At 46.8% G+C, this 23161-nt stretch overlaps 1 protein-coding gene across 4 annotated transcripts in view; it reads left to right on the top strand.

Annotated features, from left to right (window-relative positions):
* The first annotated feature begins 439 nt into the window (after positions 1–439).
* Positions 440–23161, top strand: part of LMO1 (LIM domain only 1) — a 47571-nt gene continuing 24849 nt past the window's right edge. Inside the window, exon 1 of one of the 4 annotated variants that reach the window (XM_052694819.1) lies at positions 440–789. In XM_052694819.1, coding sequence (XP_052550779.1) covers positions 768–789 — 22 coding nt within the window. In that variant the 5' untranslated portion in view covers positions 440–767. Of the gene's footprint in view, positions 790–862; positions 984–1209; positions 1334–4173; positions 4613–23161 lie in introns of those variants that run through there. The other 3 variants (XM_052694821.1, XM_052694820.1, XM_052694818.1) reach the window with 3 other exon arrangements.

The following is a 23161-nucleotide window of genomic DNA, read 5'->3' on the forward strand; positions in this document are numbered from 1 at the left end:
CTCACACACGTATATACACACACACTTTAACTGTGCTTTTGTGTTTTGTCAGAATTAATGAGAAAAGTTCCCTTGCCCTAGGGGTAATTAGTGTCCTTGGAGTTAAATAAGCTAATACTTAGACACCTCTGGCACAGGCAATTATGTTTGTGTATTGAATAATTGATTCAAAGAGGGGGGGAAGGGGCTGCTAATCAGATCTGAGCATAATGAATTGATTTAATTAACAGGGGAATCTGAGGGTCCCTGGGAAATGTGTGCATTTATTCAGCAGTAGGAGAGAGCGCAGAGCACATAAATTGAGAGAGAGAGCGAGCGGGCGGGAGGCAGGCGGCAAGTGCCTCTGCTTTCCGTGATAGGTTCGCAGCTTTCCTCCCTCCCGCCCCCCCGCCTTTGAATATAATTTTAGATTTAGAGTGAAATCGAGAGAAAAGCACTTTAGAAGCCGGGAAAGCTCTCGCAGCCGCAGCAGCGAAGCGGGGAGAGGTTGCGAGCCGCCGTCTGCCACCGCACCGCGGCGATTTCTGACAGCGCGGATTGCGGGAGGACGGAGCCGGGCCGCTGTGCCCCGCACCGAGCTCCGCACCGAGCCCCGCCGGCTCCGCACCTAAGCTGGCCGCCGAGCCGCGCCGGCCCGCCTCTCTGGCCGCTCCCAGAGCTCGTCCCGGGGCAGCGCCCGCCGCCCGAGCTCCGCAGCCCAGCCCGGAGCCGCCCCGGAACTCCCCAGCCAGCCGGAGCGGCGGCGGCCGCCCCCGGCGCCCGGGACGATGGTGCTGGACAAGGAGGACGGTAGGTGGGCCGGGCTGCGGGGAGGGAGGCGGGAGGGAGCGGGCCGTCCCGCAGCCTCACGAAGGGCCCCGCGGCGGCCGCTCCCCGCCGGGGGTTCGCCGGCTGCGGCGCGTCCCGGCCCCGCTGGCCCCGGAGCGTCCCCGCCCGGCCGGGAAGCGGCTGTGCGCCGGGTGCGGAGCTCCAACTCGGCAAAAGTGAGTACGGGGCGGCGGGCGGGAGCGCCTTCGAGCGCGGTTCTTCCGCGGGTTTCCCTCTCTCCTGTTCTCCGCTCTCTTTTGGACGCGGAGCCTCTGCCCCGGGGAGGTTCGAACCCGCCCGCCGCGGAGTCGCCGGCAACCGGGGAGGGGCCGCGGGGCTCCAGCGCTTCCCGAGCCGCGGCCCCGCACCGCCCGGCCCCGGGAGCCGCTGCGGCCGTCCCTCGGAGCCTTCCGTGTACGGCCGCGGCGCTGCAGCCGAACGCGTGCGTGGAGCAGAAGAGGGAGCGAACTTCCCCGGCCCGGCGGAGCGCCGAAGGACCCTCTGGTCCAACCGCCCCGGGCGGAAGGTAAAAGGGGGAAGCGACGGCAGAGGCCGGGATAATTCCTTGCGGCTGCGGAGCGGAGCTTGCCTCTCGAGGGTCACCCCGCTCAGAACGGAGCGATGCAAGTTTTGCTCGCATGTTGCGCGGAGTGTTGGGGGAGGGGGAAGGCTCGCATCCGTCACTGTCCCCTAAGCGTAACAGTGAGCGGGGCGATGCCTTCGTGCCAGCTGTTTTCGCGCCTGCCTGGCGCTGCGGGGGTACAGGTGGGCTGCAGGGGGCGGGGAGCTCTGCAGGGGCTCCTAACGGTGCTCCTAACGCTCTCGTTAAAACACGAGGAGCTCGGGGTTGGTGCTGTGAGGAGACGAAAGCAAGTCTGCTGATTATCCAGACAGTTCTCAGCAGCCTCCTTCCAGGAGTCCTCGCGAGCGGCTGCGTGGAAGGGGGTAACGGTAGCAGAGCTAAAGAGGAAATGAGTGCAGGGTGCGCCTGAAGGGAGTGCAGTGGGCAGCAAACCTCTGAAGAAAGGGATGTGGGGTGGCAGCACTCAGCCAACTGCTGTTGGCCAGGCAGTTGTGCTCCAGGAGAAAGGGCACTCACTTCTAAAAGTGCTGGGGAAACAAGTAGGAGATGAAGTGGAGAGGAGAAACTCTTTATGAAGAGCTCATTTTGCCGTATTGCATTTCTTCCCACTTGATTCAAACGGGCTCTGTGTGCCCATCTGTGGGTGTTAAAAGGGGATCTGCATTACTCCCATAACCGGCTCTATGTCTTATCACAGAGCAGTCTGATTTCTGCCACCTAAAAATCCTGCTGCTGTGGCCAGCATCCAGTTGCTCCCCTTGGTTTGGAGAGGGGTTTGCCATGTGGGGTTTTGGGGGGTGTTTCTTATGTGGTCCTTACCATCAAGGTGGGGTTCACAGCTGTCGCTGTGGAGAGTGCAGGCTGTCGGAGATGGTTTCCCCACCATGCTGGTGCACTACAAGAATGCTGGCCGACTTGTTGGTGGGGTCTGCAGCATGCTGCACTCCCAGGGCTGTGCAGCAAGCTGTGCTGGGGCTCAGGGGCAGTTGCCCACTCACCCAGCCTCTGGGTCTCATTGTAGCAGTGCTTTTGGAGCCATGCAAGCCCTCATGTGACAGCCACATCATCCGTGGGGTCTGACAGCCACTGTACAGCTTCGTGAGTGAAAGCCTTCGTTGGTGCCAAGGGAGGCAGTGGAGGTACTAACACCTTGCTGTGATCTTCACAGTTATCACTGGGGGCGAAGGGACAGGCTGAAAAAATAACAGCAATAATAATGTTTCGGACTCGATGTGTCGTGACATCGTGTCAAGTTGTGTCAGGGAGGTAACGTCGCTCCGTGTGTTGGAAGTGACATGGTGTAACCTGACTGAGACAGCATGACTCGATATTAGAAACTACAGCCTTACCGTTTGGCAAACATCGTCCCGAAATATGAGCTGGGGGGAGAGAGCTGGGGAAAGAACAGAAAGGTGGAGAGCAAAAAAAGCTTCCCCTAGGTTTGCGTTGCAGTCGCTTCCCCTGCGTTCATCGCTGCTGGGTTTGCTATGGGCAAGCCAGCCTACGCACTGCATTGAGGGAGCTCGGGATAATGAGAGTTAAGATACTTCTCAAATACATAAATGTTTTGATTGCAAAGCCCAGATTTCTGCTTAAAAAAGTAAACTGACATGAGGCATCGTGATTAATTCCGACAGATTGTGTTAATTGTCGTTGGCTTTAATTGCGGTACAAACGCGTTGGGGGTTAGGAAACTTTTTTATTGTTGGTGTGTTAAATGAGTAAGCAGAGAAAGCACTTAGAAATAACCATTTTCAAAGGGAGTAGTGCAGCTTCTGTGATGCTATGAAGCAGCAAGGGATGAACACGTATGGGATCTGCACTGCATCAGCATACCGCTGTCTGCATTCCTCCCGTCAGTTCGCTCTGCCACAGAACTCAGCTGCAGTAGGCAGTGGCTAACTTTATTTTTATCAGAAAGCTGCCCCCAACAGTGTGAGTGTGAATGTGCCATGTGTTGTAGAATCAGCGTGTCCTCTTTTAAGGCGATGGGACTGAAACAATGATGGAACATTTTTGGAGTTCACAGATCTCTGCTGAAGGCGGGTCTTAACTTCAGAAGTATTAAGACGCTTCAAGTGTAGAACAGCCCAAGTTCTTGTTAGCTTGTGCCCAATGCTTTCAACTATTAGCCTTAATTTTTGAGTGAACCCTCCTTCTTTTTGGGCCATGATACTTATTGGGTTATTGGGATCAAGTGTTTAGAATGAAAGGGAAGGAAATGCCACCTCAGCTGGGAATAAGGGATAGTACTGCAGATACGCAGCCTGAGCCTGGAGCGCATTGTACGGGTTGCGAAGGGAAAGAAGTTAAAATAGGAATATAGTGCTTTCTGTATCAAAGGCTGACCGAGGCGGTGCGGCTGGTGGCAGCGGAGCTGCTGACCCCGCGAGTTGTGCGAGCGCGGTCCGGTTGAGGGCTGTTGCGAAGCGCAGGATCCGCACTTGTTGCTTTGCGTTCGGTCGGCGATGGCATCTCTGACAGGTGGGGCGGACCTGCGAGCTGATATATCCACCGTAATTGCGACCTAGCGAAAGTGGAGCTACAGTCTGCGGAGCGAGGCAGTAGCGAGCAGCGGGCTGCCGCCGGGTACCACCTCCACTCGCTCTCCGGCGAGCCCGCGCGCTGCGCTGCGTTCCGCCAAGGGGAGCGGCGGCCCCGAGCCCTGCGGGCCGGTCTCCGGGAGGCGCCGGGCCGGGCCGAGGCGCGCGGTGCGTCCTGCAGGGGGCGCTGCCGCGCCGCATCCCGCCGCCGGGGGCGGGCGCCCGCCTTCCCCGCTGCGCTCGGGGCCGCGGGCCGGCCTGCCGGGGTGACGGGCGGTGGGGTTCAGCCCCAAGCCAGAGGGAGACGCTTCATAAAGCTGCGTGCCGGCTCGTTGCGGCGGCCGGGGTTACGGGCCGTCAGAAGCGATCGCATTAAAATAGGTTATGCGCTGTAAATTGAGCCGTTGAGGAGGTGAGAGCCGGAGGAACCGCTCCGATCGTCCTTCTTTCTGAATTGCAGTTTTAGTTCCTCGCAGTTCTGCGGCGCAGAAGTAGGTGAGCCCGCAGTCGATCCCTCAGAGCGCTTTACCCCCCGAGCGCCGCTCTGCCGGAGCGCCATCCGTGTTAAACGCCGGACGGGAGGCTGTCGGAGCCCCGCGCCGCACGAGGACTCTCCCGCTCCGGAGGTCCGCGCTGCCCGAGCGCAGCCCCGCGATGATGGTGCTGGAGCAGGACGACGGTAGGTGGGGGAGCGGCGCCGGGACGCGGCCGGGAACTGCGCGCCCGCGCGTGTCAGCTCCTGTCGGAGGGACCCGAGGGTTTACCCCGAGCTCTGCGTGCAGAAGCGGCTTCGTTTTTATTTTTATTGTTACGTCTGTTTAGATTATTCCTCCTCGAACTCCCTCTGATACATCCATTTTAGCCCGTTTATTTTAACAGCTCTCAATGTAAACCTGATGTTGAGATGTTTTCCTTCCCGTTTCGTATCATTTGGGTCTCCTTAATGTACACCCTTAATATGTATTTCTTGCAGCTTTTCTCCGTAACTGTGCTGATGATAAGCTAATGAGCTGCTCCGGCAGAAAAGCGGTGCCTTCTTGCCGGCTCTAAATGGAGGTTTGCTAGGAGGTGATTGAATGAATGAACGGAAGTAGGACCTGACTTAATTGAGGACTTTGCAGACACTCGATGTTAGGAGCAGCCCTCGCTGCTGGTGGCTGAGGGCTGTGTGTTGATGCTGGCGGGCAGTGCTCAGTGGTACCGAACCCGGCTGCCCGCTCACCTCCTGTGCCCGGGACAGATGCAGTAAGTTCCATCACAACTTCTCAATGAGGATCTGCTATGTTGTGGTTTGAAAATTCCCTGATAACTTGCACACTGCGAGCAAAGAAAGATTGAAGCAGTGGGAGCCATCCGTAGCCATCCATCCCAATGGAATCCCATGCTGGCAGTGCCACTTTGTGTAGCGAAGGCAAGAGCTGCATCGTAGCGCCCAGCACACTGCTGTAGCCATCATCTCCTTGCTCCATCTCACCTTTGTAAGTGAGCAAAGGGCTGTGCTGATGGCTCTGTTGCTGGATTCTCTGCTTTTATTTTCGTAGAATTCTCTTTCTGTGGTTAGAAAATAGAAGTAACCAGCAAGTTTACTTGGAAGTAGGAGAAAACAGTGAATACTTGCAGGCTGTGGACAGGAAGCAGCTTTTCACAGGGATCCAAAGTGCTTGGAGAAAATGGAATGTTCTGGCAGTACGGTGGATTTTACTTGAATGTATGTATTACTTTTAGAAATATTTGAAGAAAATAACTTGCAATTCAAAGTCTCTTGCTTTCCTGTAATTGTGCATTGTGAGCAGTGCGGAAAGCTTCCCTGTTGATAGGTTGGAGCAACATAATTTCTTTTCCCCAATACCTATCTATTTTTTGGTGTTTCAAAGCCAAATTAATCCTGCCCTGGACCACAGTCAGAAAAGAAGATTTGACTGTAATGGAAGCACTCACTTTTAACGAGTCTTGGACTGAAGCTCTTCTCTCTCCCCACACGGCACCCCAAGAAATAATAAGGGGAAATACTATGCTTTGCGTCTAGCATTTTGAGGTCCTTCATCTCCTGACACCTTTGATTTGTAAAATAGTGCAGTGTGCTGACGTGCGTAGAGTTTGAGTCTTGTTTCTGGGATGGAATGTGGATTTTTGTCTCATTCAGGTGTGGAGTGCTTGGGACAACGGACAAAATGTATGTGGGCTTGGATGTTACACACCCAACATTCGTGACCAAGCAGAAGTGCGTCGTTGTCAGTGTCCTCTTTAAGCGGATTCTGATCAAATGTTGACTCAGTGTGGGGTCTCAGCACCCACACGTAAGTTCTCTTGCCCTTCTGAAGGGATTCTGCTCAGTGAAACTGGCATCCTAAAACTGTGAAATAATCTGCAGGTCAAAACACATAAAATCCCTCTCTTGATTTCAGTTCAGAGCTCATAAGTCCCTTTGTTCACGCAGGAGAGCTCTGAAAAAAAGAGGTAGATGTGAAGCATCTGTTACACATCTTCTAGATCAGCTTTGCAGTTGACTGGACTGCGGATAAAAGACACTCTAAGTGGTTGAGCATTGCTTATGCTGGGAAAACAAATGGAGCTAACAGGGTTTCAAAGGCTTTGAAGCAGTGTCGCTCTCAGAGGTGTTCGCTTGTTTTCTTTGGCAATACAAGTTGAAGCAAGCTAGTTTACTTTATTAGAGGCGTAGGGCTACTCTTGTAACCTTCCTCTGACTAAGATGAATTTGGCTGGCTGACCTTATTTCTTACTGGACCACACGTGTTGTGCTGGTCTTTGTTATTTTTTGCTTTCCTCCCCCCCCTTCTTAAGGCTCATCTCTTAAAGGACGGCAGCCTTTTCCATATTTTGTTAAATCTTCCTTTTCAATTTGTGTTTCCCTATAGAGTTGTGTTCTGCTATGATGGAGCAATGCAAATCAAGTAGAATAGCCCAAATTAATTCTTCACATTGGCGGCAGCGTGGTTGCCTGCATGGAATCAATAATGCGTCGTGGAGGGATCAAATTTTTGAGTATAATGTGTGAATAATGCTTGACACAAAACAAAAATTCAGTCATCATAATAGCAATTAGGAAAAAGCTGCAGCTTATCCCAGCTGTAATCTCTGCTAACAATGAAGCACAGCCTAGTAATCAGCATGTATGGTATGAAATGCACTAATAGAAATCACAGTTCTTTGTTATATGTGGGGAGGGTGAAAGTTTCCTTTTAGCTAACTTGTACTGTGTTAACTAGACATCGTATCCTTGAACCAAATTATTGACTCTGCGTGCACTTGTAAAAGCCCTGATCAGCTGTGCATTTGTCCCAGTGCTTGCACAGACGTTAGCACCCCAAATCATGGGTCCTTTGTGTTTTGAAGTAGAACTCTGATTAAATAGACTGTAAGAGTAAATGGCATTGGAAGGGCCGTGTGCCAATACACAAACCTTAGTTTTAATAATAGTAAAAAAAAGAAAAGAAAAAATAAAATCCATAGCTCTTGAAAAATGAGAAGAAAAATGTGAGTACCCAGTGGTTGCGTGCGCCAGCGTTGGAGAACCTCCCGAGTTTGATGGGAGGCATTTAGGGCAATGAACGTTTGGTAATTTGAAGCTGGCTGAGTAGCAGCAGTTGGGTTCCCTGTTGCGTATGAGCCCATCTCACCCTGCTCAGGAGGAAAGAAACAACATTTTGGAGTTGGAAAATTGATTCTGTAATGGCAGGCCACAAGTGTGCCCTAGCCAAGGAGCAGGGCTGCAGGCTGGCCTTGGGAGTACATTTGTGAGCAGCTGTGTGTGTGCACATCGGCATGTGAGCATGGAGGGAGACCTGCTGCCAGGCAGGCAAGCCCTCTGATCTGCTTCTGTTGGTAACAATCATGACACCTGCAAAAGTGAGGCCCAGAAGCCTCATGAAAGTAGCGCTGCATTGGAAGGAGAGTTCTATGTGTAGCTGGTATCTTTTGTTTTCACTTTAAGGCATCTTTCTCACACCTACCTACTGAAGAACTGTGCAAAGGGAGAGGAGGAGAAATGGCAGGCTGGCTGTTTTTCCCTCCTGTAAGATGGAATTTAATTTTTCTGTTTCCAGACAGTCCCAGCTGGTTTTTTTGTTTCTGTCTTCTGCACTTGTCCAAGACCTTCCCTATGATCCATCATTGTCTAGCTATCCATTTACAAAGAAATACTGTGGATCTTCCCAGGCAGTGGCTTATTTGAGGAATGGTTGATGCAGGACACTGAAGACCCCGTATTTCCCTATTTATTTGGATTACCCAGTGGTTTGTTGGGACAGCAATCTTGGCACATGTGGTCTTGGTGTAATTGCAGAGGTTTGGCCTGTCTAGTCTTGTGACTCAGATGCACAGCAGTGGATTCGTGTATTTACGAAACAACAGAAGGTTGTAAAAGCAGGAATCTGAAGAAGACCAGAAGAAATTCTGAAATGCTTCTCCAAATCTGATTAAGGGCAGAGCTGGAGGTAGTCAGGGTAGCCTTCCACAGGTGCCCTCTGCACCTGGACGCGGTGTACAGAGGCGTGAGCCACTGGGAGACTGAACTGCTTAAACCTTTTCAAGAAATGAAAGGCACTGTAGTTGGAGCCCTGAAAACCTAGAGCTCTATTAAATGAAAACTAGTTACTTTTTCTATGAGAAGAAGATGGGTGAAAGGAGTTAGCAGTCCCGATAGGAACACGCTGCTTTGTGTAGCTGCATTGCTGCCAGGCAATCAAATACTTTTAGTATCTGCCTCGATGAGATAGCTGAAAGATTGGGGTAGGCATCTTTATAGGGCATCGTCGTTCTTCATTCCCAGATGCTGGTGAGACGTGCTGGTTGTCTGGTTGACATAAGTGCTCAAACAGCCTATGAATGTTTTTCAGCCCGAGTAACATGGCAGAAGAGGAAGCTGATTCTTGGAAATTAGTAGCACTGTAATTTTGGTTTAATACAGTAGAAAGGATGCTTGATACCCCGGCAGCAGAACATAATTTGTCTTCTTTGGAGTTATTGTTAAATTTTATTATCTTTAATAGCTGCAATGTGAACGTGTCAGCCTGTTTGTCATAACCATCCTGAAAATACTCTCTTATGGTAGAATCTTCGGAAAAATTCCTTTTAAGAGCAGTGCATTATTAATAAAGTAATCCATTAGGTCTGGTGATAAAGGGTCACAGCAGAGTCTGAGATATGTTTCTTAAATGGTTAAGAAATTTATCATGGTTGGAGGATTAATTGATTTCATTCGGAGGCTTTCTTGAGGTTTTCAGGCTTTGTGTTCGGATATAGTTTTCTTCTATCTGCAGATGGGCTTGCTGCTCCAAGTTTTGCTTCCCTATCATTGGCGTGAGCCATTCCGTTCCTGCTAAAGGCAAACTATTCTTACAGCATTATGACCAATTGCATCCGTGAGAAGCCTTACTTAGGTAGAGAACATGAAAGTTTATGGCAGATAAGGTGTTTCACTTGAAATCAATTCGGAATCAGAATGATGGTATCAAGCATTAAGCGTTGCGATGGAAGAATAAAAAAGGCAGTGCAGATGCTGCTAAATGCTGGACTATAAAACTCTAATGGGTCCATATCTTTTTAAAATTGGACAGAACTGTCACCATTTAGAATACACAGACATTGCTTTAAGCCGCATGGAAGGCACTGCCCCCAACTTCAGTAATGTCCGTAACTGTTGCCAGGGAGTGATTTATTCAGTGAATGTAGAGCCTATTCACTGAAGACTTGGGGGCGGACGGAAGGGTGACTTAAAATGAAAGTTGCTCACTATTAGATTAACATAATTAAACCTATGGATGGTCGGGGATCAATTCACTGCAGCCACTGTTTTTAATTCTGGGTGTGTAAGCGTGTGTGCCTGTGTTTTCTCTGTTCTCCAACAGGATGACTCCCGAGCCTGAGTTTCCAAGAGTGATGTTGGGTGCTATCTGTGCGAGCAGATGCTCGGCTCTCCTTTCCACTGGATGTTCTCACAAACTCGTTCCTTCACACATTGCACATCAAAGCAGATAATGAAGGCTGTTGTCCAAATTTAGAGGGTTTTTAAATTTCCTTGAATATTTGAGTTCTTTTCTCCAGTGTTCAGAGTTTCTTGCACGCTAATCGAGCTCCGAAAGGGTGATTTGGGTGGTGGAAGTAATATTTGCCTTCTTTTTAAACTATTTATTTTGACAGTTGTGTTTTTTCTTAAAGAAAAAGTGGATGACTGTTGCATATTCATGACTGAACTGCGGAGAACTTGGACCAGAATTAAACAATTAACCCTCTCGCCAATATAAACATCCATTTGAGTGGAAGCCAGGGATGTTCCTACTCATTTTATTATGGATCTGAGATACAGAAATGTATTCTGGAAGACTGTGTTTCTAATAAATAAAAAAGGCATAATGAGAATGTAACTGGGAAGGAAGACAAAAGCAGCCATGCTTTAAATTGTTAATGATGGTGCCAGTGGCTGCAGCTTTACCACAGCTGTTTAAATTGATCAGCTAGTGAAAATGTTTTGTTTTGGCATTTTCCCTGCCTATGCAAATCTTTTGGAGGGACTTCTGGATGCTTTTCAAAGGAGAATCATGATCTTTTTCAGACTAGACGTAGAGCAGCAGAGTTTACAGTGCTTTAGAATCCAATATGTAAGAGTGCAGTTCAGTTTTTCTTTTGTGAAATTCTTGCCTGATTGCTTCCCCTAGGTCCACTTTACCCCTCTGTTTGTTTCATTCCTCCTCCAAAAGCACTGCAGATTGCTCCCTGCCCCAGTAGAGGTGGCAGCAGCACGCTCCTTCCCATCCTTTCCTCCCATCACCTCACTTCTTACTGCTGCTGAGCTTGGTCAGAAGAGCAGCGAGGAACGATGTCAGTTTGCTATGCATCTTTTGGTCAGACAAGCAGTGTGAAATTGTTCTGCAAAAGGTGCTTTGTCAGAGGGTGCTTGCTCTTGACTTGCTTCCTGGTTGGCTCTACCTTGCACTGACGTGGGTTAACCAACATCTCTGCGATGCAGCAGGTGACTTGTGGACAGGCCGTGCCAAGGAGAATGTTGAGCAACTTGGGTTCTGCCTGCTGTGCTCGCCGTGGGGGTGGGTATCGAGCATTATTCAGAATCCATTATATGTTTGTCTTTATCCTCCTTTGTAGAAAGTGATTTCTGTAAGTACCCTGTTATGGTTATGAAAGCCTGAACCAAGCATCAGTCTCAAACCCTTTGACCTGTCTGCGCAGAATGGAGATCTGTTTTGAAAAGGACTCCTTTATATCTGTTTTTACTCCGTGCCCTTCCATTCATTTGCCTATACAAAGCAATAAAGGGTAAAACTAAAGTAACATAAATTGGTCTGTCTTCCTGAATCCATGTCTCGCTAATGTACCCAGATTAACTCAACTGTAAATTGTCTCCTTTGGATGTCGTGTCTTGCTAAAAGTTTCCTATATGATTCATGATTTGGATTGCTTTTAACAGCTATTGGCTAAGCAATATGGTAAATGTACAAGGTGATGCAATTGGCATTAGTGAGAGGATGCACAGGAGCATGTAATGCAGTCAATACTACATTAACTACTGATGCCCAATTACAGAAACTGGAAGAGTGGCTTTTAGGAGCATTAGGACTTGCAGAAGAGCTGAGATCACCTGCCGCTCCTTGCCTAAAAGCTTCACCCTTTATGCGCTGGGATCAAAGCAAACATTTAGTTGCAATTTTGTCATGTATAACAACGAAGGTATTTTTCCCCCTTTCTTTCCCCAAAAGTGTCACACCTATGCTTTTAGCACATGTAAAATCCTGTCTCCGTCTTTCAAGATTCCCTTTCCCTCTCCTGGGGCAAGACTTTATTAGAATGAAAACTCTGTATTCACCCCAGAAGCTTGCTCCTTCCTCCGTTTTAATTCAAAGAGGTTCTCATTGCAATTCAGGGTGTCCTATTGCAACGTGTCAGATGAGGCTCCCCTTCGCTTCCGCAGCTCCTTCCATTTCCTAATCTCAGTGTGATTGTTTGTGACCTCAGCTGGCTTGAAGTCTCTAGGAAAAGTGTTTTAAAATACAACCAGATACCACAGAAAACAGGATATTTGAGTGTGTGACCTCTCTGCAGGCCATGCTCAGATTAAGCACACATTGTTTCCACCGTTGCTTTTAGAGCCCATTTGCAGTGGGTGGCGGAGGACCACGCTTTGCTGAGAGGCAGTGTATACTTCTGGATTGAGCTGAGTGTGATCACAGCTGCATTACTCTGCAAGCTGTCCCAGGCCAAACGCTTGAACAACTCTGTGTTCAAGCATCGTTTTCTGTTTTGCTTTGACTGGATGGAGCGTGTTGGTGTGCACCTGGGCAAGACGGGAGATCTGGCTGCTGCCATTCCTCCTTATCCCTGCTGTGCTTTTCCAAGGAACCTGGCCTGGAACGTAGGGAGCTCAGACTAAGCAAGGGTTTGAGTTGGCTTCTCTCGTTCCCATATCTCTCTTTAATTTGGATCAAATAAAACACCAAAGCCCGCATAATAAGGCTCCCTTAAAAACCCGCGTGTGTGCGTACAATCGATCCATCGACTGGTCTTTTTGGGGGCTTTTAGGCATTCAGTCTAAGTGGGCTGCTCAGTGAAATTTGTACATTCATAAAATAGCTGATTGAAAAGCAATATTTCAGATAAATACAAGCCAGCGATCTATCAGCAGTTGTAATAAAAGCTGGGCTTCAGGCTGTGATTTTATTTTGAAATAATAAGAATTGCTTTATTCTTTTTACTTGAGTTACCATGGTAATTCTGTCGTGTAGCGGTGTTATATTGATTTAGAAAGTGGACAGTAATATTTCTTTTGTGTTATTCTGTTTCTAGGGGTTGATTTCTAATTTCCACTTGGAGATTACTTTTATAAATTTCTTAAGTCCTTCCACTTTTTTCTCTAGCAGTGTAATTTTCCTCTCACACATTGCTATTTTCTGAGCTTATTGGTTTGCTCTTATTTTAAATTAAACTTGCTGGTTTCAAATATTGAAATGACATCTTTGTCTGTGTCTGTACTTGGGTTTAGCAAAATATTACAGTCTGCTGTTTTATGCTTAATAATTTAAGGGAAGCTTTATGTCTGCCATCGGCGCTGGTTGGTAACTTACGACTGAACCAACACAGGGCTTAAACCTCTGACGCTTTAATAACACGTAATGGTGCTTCCACCCTGCACACCTTTTTGAATCCGCCCTGATGAGGTGATACCACTCCTCCTCTATGCAGCTGAAGAGCATCAGGTTCCGTGAGAGCAAAACTTGGGTGGGCAGATGTGTGTGCATGTGGATGGCAAAGGGCAAAAAGTAACGAGCCGCTCAGTTCGGTGCTACATTCCTATGGAGAGCTGATCTGGGGTTGTGGCTGCTTTAAGGAACGACAGCCTGAACAAGGTGCAACTGTGCCTTGTGGCACAGGTTTCTTTATTAAGAAGTGGCAGTTGAGAAGCTAAAGCCAAAGCCATGAGTTCTGCTGTCAGACAGGGCCTGTCTCGTTAATGAACCTATGGTGCTGGTTGACCTCAAAAGGCGGTGGGGTGTGATAGCTGAGGAAGAGGAAGGGCAATCCCAGCATGGAGTGAATGAGGAACTGCCAGCAGGTGAAGGGAGGTGATATTCCTCTATTCTGCTCTGGTGAAGCCACATTTAGACTACGGTGGCCAGTTCTGGGCTCCCCAGTTCAAAAAGGACAGTGATCTCCTAGAAAGAATCTGGAGGAGGGCCAGGAAGGTGATGAGGGGCCTGGAGCATCTCCTGTATGAGGAAAGGCTGAGAGACCTGGAGCTGTTCAGTCTGGGGAAAAGAAGATTGAGAGGGGATCTGTTGTATCTGAAAAACATTTATAAATATCTAAAGGGAGTTGGGAGGCAAATGGACAAGGACAGGTGGTTCTTGGTGGTGCGCAGCAATAGGGCAAGGAGTAATGGCCTAAAACTTGAGCATAGGGAATTCCATACTAACAAGAACTTCTTTGCAGTAAGGGTGACGGAGCACTGGAGCAGGTTGCTCAGTCTCCTTCTATGGAGACATTCAGGACCTGTCTGGGTGCCTACCTGTGTGACTTGTTGTAGGGTACTGCTTTAGCAGGGGGTTGGACTCAATGATCTCTTGAGGTCCCTTCCAACCTCTGCAATTCTGTGATATTCTGTGAATTGCCGATCACGATGGCTGTCAGTGCTGGAGTGGCTATGAGTGCTGGAGAGTGCACAGGCAGACCTCTGTCTGTAAGAGGTAAGCCACAGGTCAGCTGAGGACAGTGAGTGAGTGAGAAAAGAGAGGGTACTCCTGAAGAGAGAGGGGTCTGTGCATGGACCAGTCTAGCTCTGCAAAGCAGAGGCTGGCTGCTTTGCCCTGCGTGAGGCCACAGGGAGGGGAAGCATCAGGGAGGAGAGGAAAAGAGGCTTTTTGCTCCCTAAGGATTTTATTGTTGTTACCATAAGCGTTTTTAAATGGCTGAGAATATTTCTAGGCTAGAAACAGGAAAGCTTCTGGTCTTCAGAAGGAATTTAGTCTTTAGGTCATCTCTCCCAGGGGAGTCCTGGAGGTGTGGAGCTGAACCGCTCAGGTTAGGGATTGAGGTGGTGTGAGAGCCTGTGGCTGCAGGATGTGGGACTCACCCGTCCCTCAGGTCCGCAGTCCATGTGGAGGCATTATATCACGCTGTATGAAGTTCTGTCAGTGTTTCCATATAAAACCCATATTTTCCTCAGTGTTCATTTATGGTGGAAGTCTGCACATAAGATCCTGCCCGAGGATACCTTTTTCTTTCCTATTAAAATTTTATAAACCCGTCACTTGGCTGGGATTTTTACTCCTCTGTGAAAGTAAAATAAAAGGGGGGCCCCAATGGGGAAGCAGGGAGAGGGGCGTTCTCTTCCTCGATGCTCCTTTAAAAAATAAGAAGGAAAAAAGTGATTACACCTTCAAGTGTAAGTGATTACGTGATTAAGTGTTAAGTGATTACACTTGCAGATGATCTCCTTGGTAGGAATGGCAAATGCCACGTCTGCAGTTTCTGAACTTCCCAAGGATCTGATGTGGCTGGATCCGAGTGTCAAAATCCATAAGCAGCTGCTGTGGCAGAAGCGTCCCCTTGCTGTCCTGCACGTGTGTTGATGTGCAGGTGTTGCCCATGCTGCTCGGTGTGAGAGCAGTGATCCACAAACTTTAAAACCTTCACACAGGTCTTGACTTGTGAGGCTGTAATGGCCCTTGGAGCCTTCATGGCCCATCGGGTGATGTCTGTTACACATTACCCTGTAATTGCTCCAGAATAAAGAACTTAATTTTTTTTCTTTTTTTTAAGTCAGTAATTATATCTCTCTGCCATAGAGTGTGATGGCTCTTAATGCTAAAATGCAGTTTTAAAGTAATGCAGCAAGAGACTGCTTAATGTCTCTGGCAGTTTCTGGACTGAGCGAAAGTCCTCTGCTCTTTCTCCAGCATTTTCTTTCTCCTGGCAAACTCAAATTACAGTATACTCCTGTTTCAGGAGCTGACATTTCTCCTGGGGTTCTCTGTGTTGCAGCAAACCCTTATTTGATATTATGGGTCTCCTCAAAATAATGCTTTGGTCTGTCCCCATCTCACTTGCTTTTCAGGAAGAGCTTGAGCTGATAATTTGCACTCATCTTAGTAGGGCTCTGCACTCGAGAGAGCAATCTTGCCCTGGAAGGAGAAAGGACTAGGTGATTTAATACTTTTTTTTATAAGCTTTTCTCTCTCTACCTGATCTTTCCACAGGATGACTGCATCCTAAGTTGGGATTTGGGTTTGCTACCCCCTACCTAAAATATATTTTCTTTCCCTATGGTTCATTCAATTATAACTGTAGGATATATCTTCTGGGACTGAGTAATTGGCTAGGTCAGAAGTAATCTTTATTTTCACTAGAGAGATGTTTACAAACTGATGCTGCAGTATCTCTTTAAAACCCACTGAGAATCTGATTAAAGGCCTGAGGATCTTCTGCAAAGATTGCCTGCTCCCAGTTGACTTGAAAGGGTCAGCATGCTGTCACAGATTCGACTACTAAGAATTAACTTAAGGCTGATTCAAATGCCTCTCTCTATGCGTAGCATTGATTGGACTGCTTTCAGATGGGCAGAGGTAACTTTATACTGCAGCATGTGTGAACTCCATTTAGTTAAATAGGAAGGCTGAATGAATATAGTCACTTGTGACATGGCAGCTCAAAGGTGAACGCATACTACCCCTTTGGCCCTGAATTAAGTACGTAGGGGAAAGTGGGAGAGAAATATAATTCCCGTGGTGGCTTACTTGGGATGCTGACTGGTGCAGTTGTTCTTCATCAAGTGCAGTTCCCGGGTTTCATAGCATCTTTTCTGCTCCTCGTCCCCCATGCACACTCCACCCTGAGATGGAATTGCTCATAGTGGAAATGGCAGCAGAATGCTCTTTTGAATGGAGGAAAAAACAACCAACAACAAAACAGGCCCAATGAAATGAGTCCCAATGACTTGCCTCCTGCAGTGCCTGGAAAGCTAAAGGTCTTTCTGCTGATACAGTCACAGCACCTGCACCCACAGGGGGGATTTCAGAGATGCATCAGTTTCACCCACAAATGAACAGCCTCAAAGGTTTGGTGTATCTGTATTAAACGAGTTGGATTTCGCTGGGGACATTTCATGGGGGTCTGTCCTAGCATTGTCTCAGAGTGAGGGTGACGTACCTATAGACTGAGTTCTTAGGCTAACCTGAAGACTTGCTGTGTTTTTATTTATTTATTTATTTATTTATTTATTTATTTATTTATTTATTTATTTATTGTCTCGCCTGTTGTTTTCTGTTGTTTTGGAACTGTTGTAGTAATTCCTGGTGAAAGAGCTGCTGGAAACGCTGACAGCTCTGAGTTAGAGCAGCCAGAGGGGCCCTGCTATAGTAATGCACTGCTCGGCTCTAACTGTGCCCAGCGCAATTCCTGTGCTCCCTGTGGGCAGTTACTGCGCAGCTCTGGCATGGTGGCTGCATTATGTCCGGAGTTGAAATTTGCCAGTGGTCACTCTCAGAAGAAAAATGTGTCCCAGCAGGATCCTGAGTGGGCTGAAGGCAATAACAACTGTGTTCTGGCCAAGATAGAGGGAAGGAGAACAGTTTTGATGTCTCCTTGTAGGTGTCCAGCCATGAAGTCAGAGAGTTTTCTGTCTGCAAGACTTGAAAAAATGACACTGGGGATTGATAGTCTCATGTCTTCTTCCTCTGTCTTCTCTCCCAGGCTGAAGGATCCACTGCCCTGGGGTCCCCATGGTATGTTTCACTGTACACAATTGAGTCCGTTTTCTGTATGATAAACAAGTTTCCGATTGCCTCCTGCACCAAATGCTATGACAGTATTTGTTGTTATAAATGTTTTCTTGCGTGAAACAGAGCACTGAAATGAGAAGCTGTGGCCATGTTGCAGTAGCCTCTGTTTGCTTCTTTCTGTCTGATTGTTTTTTTGCTTGGGATGGTTGGCTCCTTCCCGATCACCGAGCAAGCTCTGTATGTCCAAGTCTCAAGCGATGCCTCATTCTGCCCCTCTGCACCCAACAAGGACCCAGATGAAAAACTGAGCTCAACAAAATCATTTCCAAATCCTGATGGGTACTCAGGTTCTCTCGGCATGTGTTCTATTATCTTGTAAACTTACAGCAGTGACTCTTTGAAGAGCACTCCTTGGTGATGCATTATCAAAGAAAACAAATGTTTCTTGGCTTGGCTTGAGTTTCCATTCAACTTAGAGCAAGCCAGTTATGAATGTTATTGTGCTGGTTTCAGCTGCAAGACAACAATGTGAGTTAGTCAGCAGTACCAGCTGAGAACTGTGTGACAAGTCTTGTTTTGTTTCAATTAAATTAATACTCTTAGAATGGTATTACACTAGCTTAAAATTTTGCTTATGAAGGCAAAATGTTTAAAACAAGCTGGTTAAGTGCATAGTGCTGTTTGAAGTTGTATGAGAACGCAGGAGGAGTTGCTAATTCTTCCTCTGCGTATCATGATCAAGCACTCAAGGCAGCTTGAGCATCCCAGTGAGCTTGTCGTTAAAGGAGCAGTGTTCATAGCAGGGCTGTGTTTACTCAGCATTTCCCTCTAAGCTCTCTGAGAGCTCTTTCCACGTAGGTGTTTACCTTTGAGTTTAACAGGGATGCCTACCCCGTGAAGGAAAGGTCTTACACATCCTGTGGGTGCTGATTGACAGTGTGAATACTGAAGATGGTTTCTGGGTCCTGGAAGAAATTATTAAGATGTCACGTAGGTGAAATAAATAATAATGAAATAAAAATGCATGACCCTATTTGTACTTATTTGGTGCTGTACTGCGTAAGGTAGTGTATGCATACAGAAGAGGAACAAATAATCACTATATATTCCAATTTTTGAATTTTGGACTGAGCATCTGAAAAAAAAAGTTGAGAAAGACAAAGAAAATGAGATAAGTTTCCCAAAATAGCACCATTTTGGTAACCTGTACTGAGGGTGCAATTCTGTTCTTCAAATCTCAGGGCTGAATACTATATGCTGAATTGCAAATAACATGTAAGTTCTTGTGATTCTTGTTTCAATACTATACCCAGGGGCAGATCAGCATGGGTGTTGGCTGTTTCCAGTTTGAGAGTAAAATTCTGTGTTTTACTGTGTCAAATGTTAATCTGGCTAGGGCTCTCTGTGTTGCTTAGGCAATTTAATATATGTCATCTTCATTTTCTTCCTCATTGACTTCACCATTCTGTGTAGCATGTATTATGGTTTTTCCTCTGAACTACAGATATACAATTTGGGAACAATGCATGAACTTCGTAAAGCATCTGCTCTACTGGAAGATCCCTGGAAATGCTGAAGAAAAGGATGGACATCGCACTGAGGGACGTGATCTAGAGCAATTCAGGCATGGGTTGATGGTTGGAGAGGATGATCTCAATGGTCTCCAACCTGAGTGATTCTTTGATTCTAAGATTGGTTGAAATCAAAGTTTTAAAAGTATTAGCAGGGAAACACACACATATCTTTGGAAATGTTTAAGTAAACTGAGTCTTGTGTACGTATGGGAGGAGAAGAGGTGTGGTCACCTGGTATGGGAAGAAGAAGAGAGTGGTACATATGGGTTGGAAGAAAGACTCTTGCTTTGTGTGAGGTGGTGGGCATGGAGGCTGTGCCTCGCTCATTCTTGGGAGCATGTGGCCAGGAGGCCTGCTTCAATGTGTGGGAACAAAGAGGGATGAAGGGGAAGTGGAGACTGGCCCAGGTGCTGTGGCAGAGCTTTCTTTCCCTTTGCCCCCACGCTGTCTGTAGCAGGAGCCCCATCATCAACCATGAGGCCATTTGCCTCCTTCTCTGAGAAGCACATCCTGTTTAATACCTCCATCTTCACAGCTTCTTTCAGGCGTCCGCGTGGCTCTGCATTCATCCTGCCTCTTCAAAGATAGAAATCTTCATTTCTCCCTCCATTTTTTGAAGAACTGAGATTCCTGAGTCCTTGAATCATTTGGCTTGCCCTTAGCTATGCTGCCTTTGCAGCATCCCTTTTATATAATCGCTGCTGCTCACAGTATTCTGTAATACATCCCCACTCCTCTCTCTAATAGACTGCTATGATGTCCATGACTTACATCCCTGAATTTTCATTACTGCTGCAAAGACTTTTATGCACTTTAAAAGGGAACAGATGGATTCTTCCCTATTTTGGAAGAGATCATTCGTGCCTGTCCACCTTCTCAAGTTCACCTATTTTCATTACTTTAACTTAAATGATTTGAGGAGTCTTCTGAGCTCTCAAAATTAAACTGAAGCCTGAATAAGATTTGAACCTAGATTTTCCTCATCTAGGCTAAAGTAGATGATAGCTTCAAGGGAGGACCTAGAGAACAGTTCATTTTGGTTATAGTTCAAAACAGTAGTCAGTCTGTGCTTTCCCACTGTGCTCTTTCAAAGTTTCACCAAGGAAGCTCACAAAGAGCCATTCTGAGATTGAAGTGGGAACAAAGTGTTAATTGTTAAATTATCTTTCGGCCCCTAAAAACCTAAGGGAATCCATCTGAAGGATGATAGTTGCATACAGAGTATCCCTGTCTCCGTCCACTGCTAAGTAGTCTGTTTTAGAAACTGTTTTAGAAACCCTTTATGTTCTGTCCTTGACAGTCCTCAATGGGCTTTTGCTCTCAAACAATATGGACCCTAGCAGGTGGCATTTTTGGCAAATGACCTCTTCTCAATAGCAGGATGCTCAGAAGTTGGCCTTTCTCATCTTTTTTCAGAGCTATTGAAATAGGAGGTGAGGGGCAGATGTATTGCAAATAGCGTGAAGATGCGCTGAGATCTCAGACAGGAAGAAAAATCCAAATACTGGTTTCCAAAGAATTCAGTAAGTGGTGAAGAGCGTGGTTTAGCAGCTGAGCAAGGTAACGAGCAGCACTTCTCTCTGGAAACAAACGATGTAAACTTCCAAGAGCCGGTCCTCTGCTGTGGCAGAGGCTAATGATACGAGTGTTCTGCCACTTGCAGCTTTTTTCTCCTGTGCTCCGCTCACATTTGCCTCTCTGACGTGAACCGCAGTAATACGCACCATTTATGTGTCTCTGTCTGATTCTGAATAATTGTAGTAGTAATTACTAATTTCCAACCCTTGACCCGCTTTTTTAATCGCGTTTTTTAAAGCAGTCTTTTGGTGCTGTTTTAAAATTTGATGTTTGGTTTTTAATTTAGATAAATTAAACCGAAGTGTTCTTGAGGGAGCTGCACGCTGAGGTCAGAAGCTTCATCCGCACAGTGCCCGTTTTCTTTAACCTATTTTAATAATTGCAACTGCCTTCTTTAATGGCTGGTTTTTGTCTGAACAATGCTGAATTTGTCCTGTTTAGGCCATGCTGCTAGGGTTAGCATTGAAGCAAAGCGCTGTGGGGTGGCACTGGGGTTTAGGGATCAGCTTCTGGGTTGGGTAGGTTCTGGGGCCAGGTTCCCTCCCTGCCCAGCAGCCTGGTCCTGGAGCTCCCCAAGCTTGTTCTTTTGAAAAAGGCTATTAGGCTTTGGCATTCGTTGGCCACCCTGCCTTTGGCATCCGAGCATCAGCTTTGGCTGGTTCTGGTAAACGGTGCCAGTTTTTAGGCTGGTCTTCTTACCTTCCTCTCCTCCTCTCCCTTCTCCTTTTGCTTTCAACTGGGAAAGTTTAATGGGGCGTGATGTTTTTGAACACGGAAACAGGTATTAAAGAGCAATTAGCTGGCCAACCTGAGTGGATAAAACAGAGAAAGTTTGCCAGAGATCTTCATGTCTTCAAACATTTGTACAAATCTCTCGTCAAGTACAGAAATAATTGCCTTTTTTCCCCCTCTTCTTCTCCTTTCCCCTCAACCACTTTCAATCCCCCGTCTGGTTCAATAGAACGGCTGTTTGCATGAATGGCTTAGTTAGCCAGGGTGGTAATAAAACACTTTAAATTTATTGTGACATTTGGATTTAATTAAAAAGTACACACTTAGAAAAGTAAAACATAATGTGGAGAGGGAGTCAGGAAGGTTTTTCTCCTTTTCTTCCAAAAAGCTAATTAGAGTTGTATTTTAAATTGTTTATGTGCTGCTAATCATTGTAATAAATCATTTATACTGGGAAAGACACACTCTAATGTGCTTGTGCAACTGTTTATGCTCTCAAGTTTCTATCATGAACAAATTGATCTGGAAGTGGATTTATTAACCACTAGGGAAGAAATCATTAGTGCTTTCTCTAAATATTCCCCAGGTACACTTTTATTATAGTAGTTTACTGTTTTAACTAAAAGTAACGTTATAGAGCCTCGGTTGTAATTATAATGCAAATTGACTTTCCGTCACTTAAAAAGAAGGAAAACTGCCTTTTCTCTGGGAATATATAGCTTGCTGCTTCCAAAGACCTAGCCGAAAAGGAAATGTAAACTGTGTCTAGAGAAACACAGGGACTTTATGGAAGTTCTAAAGTAAGCTAGCGGGAAGTTTCATCCCTTAAATCTACCTGGCCTTTGGCAGATGATTTTAGGCCAGGATAAATTTAGCTGGTTACGTTAATTCTTCTGCACCCGGCAACCTGCTCACAAAGTGACCTGGAGCATTCAGAGAGCTGGGAACCACTCCGAATCTGTATCAGATGATTGGTATTGCTGTTCCCCTGGGACTGGTGAGGACACCGATGAGCAGATTTGCACGCAGAAGATTGGCAGCAGAAGTGATAATCTGAGCCCTTCTGGTCTGCGGCGCCGTCCTTAATCACAGCCGGGGAGCTGCTGGCATCCCAGCCCTCGCCAGGTGCTTTGGAGGTGGGTTCATCCTGGAAGTGCAGAGCTAGGTGCTAGGCTGAGTGCGAGGGGATTTGCAGCCCTGTGCTGGGCCCGAGGCTGAGCAGCAGCTTTCATGCTCCAAGATGCTGCTGAATTAGCGCTCAACACACGTCCTTTCCCATGATAGTAAATTGCTTTTCCCACCCTCCCTGTGAAACCAAATCCAAAAATCGAAAACTCCAGCAAACACTGGTAGGTTTTGTGGGTGCCTTTTAAATTTAGCTGCTCTTATTTGAGGACTGAATTATTCATTTACAGGTCTAATGTAAGGCAACCAGACGGGAATACGTGCAGCATGTTGATTTACACAATTCAGTAGATGGTTAGACGCTTTCATTTGAAGTCCTCAAAACAGTGAACTGCGGTGCAACTTGATAGGGAGGTTTCATCTTAAATGGGATATTCTTAATTAAAAAAACAAAAATGCCAACTGAGCAGTGTCCAAATTAGTGGAAAAACCAAAGGCTGCTCACTGTTGGCTTTCTCAGAAACCTCCTGTACGTTTTCTACAACGTTAGGCTTCCCTAATAATCCGTGGGACGATGCAACCAAGATGTATGACATCCTCCATGCAATAGGGTGGGGACGTTTCCCATTCCATGCAGCAGCTGCAGTGGCTTTTCACTTTGCTGCCTGCAGATGTTCATGTCGGTGTTAGCAGAGCGTTGCTGCACGAAGCGGCTCTCAGAACTGTAAGGAATCAAAGGATGGTTTGTGTCTTCTGCAAAATGTGGGGTTTTTTTTGTGTTCTTTAGATCCTTTTATGGCCGTTTTCAGAGTGAAATAAGAGGCCCTCAGTCACTTCATATTCTGCTGAATCTGACACTTAGAAATGTAAACGTGTCTATCAGTATGCCATTAATTGAGAATAATAAATGTCCCTTTATATGCAAAGTCTTTATATAGAGGTGACTCCTGCTGCGATTCCTGAAGGCATTTTTCT

This window comes from Tympanuchus pallidicinctus, unplaced genomic scaffold, assembly GCF_026119805.1.
Source record: "Tympanuchus pallidicinctus isolate F22 unplaced genomic scaffold, pur_lepc_1.0 scaffold3, whole genome shotgun sequence".
Classification (NCBI taxonomy): domain Eukaryota; kingdom Metazoa; phylum Chordata; class Aves; order Galliformes; family Phasianidae; genus Tympanuchus; species Tympanuchus pallidicinctus.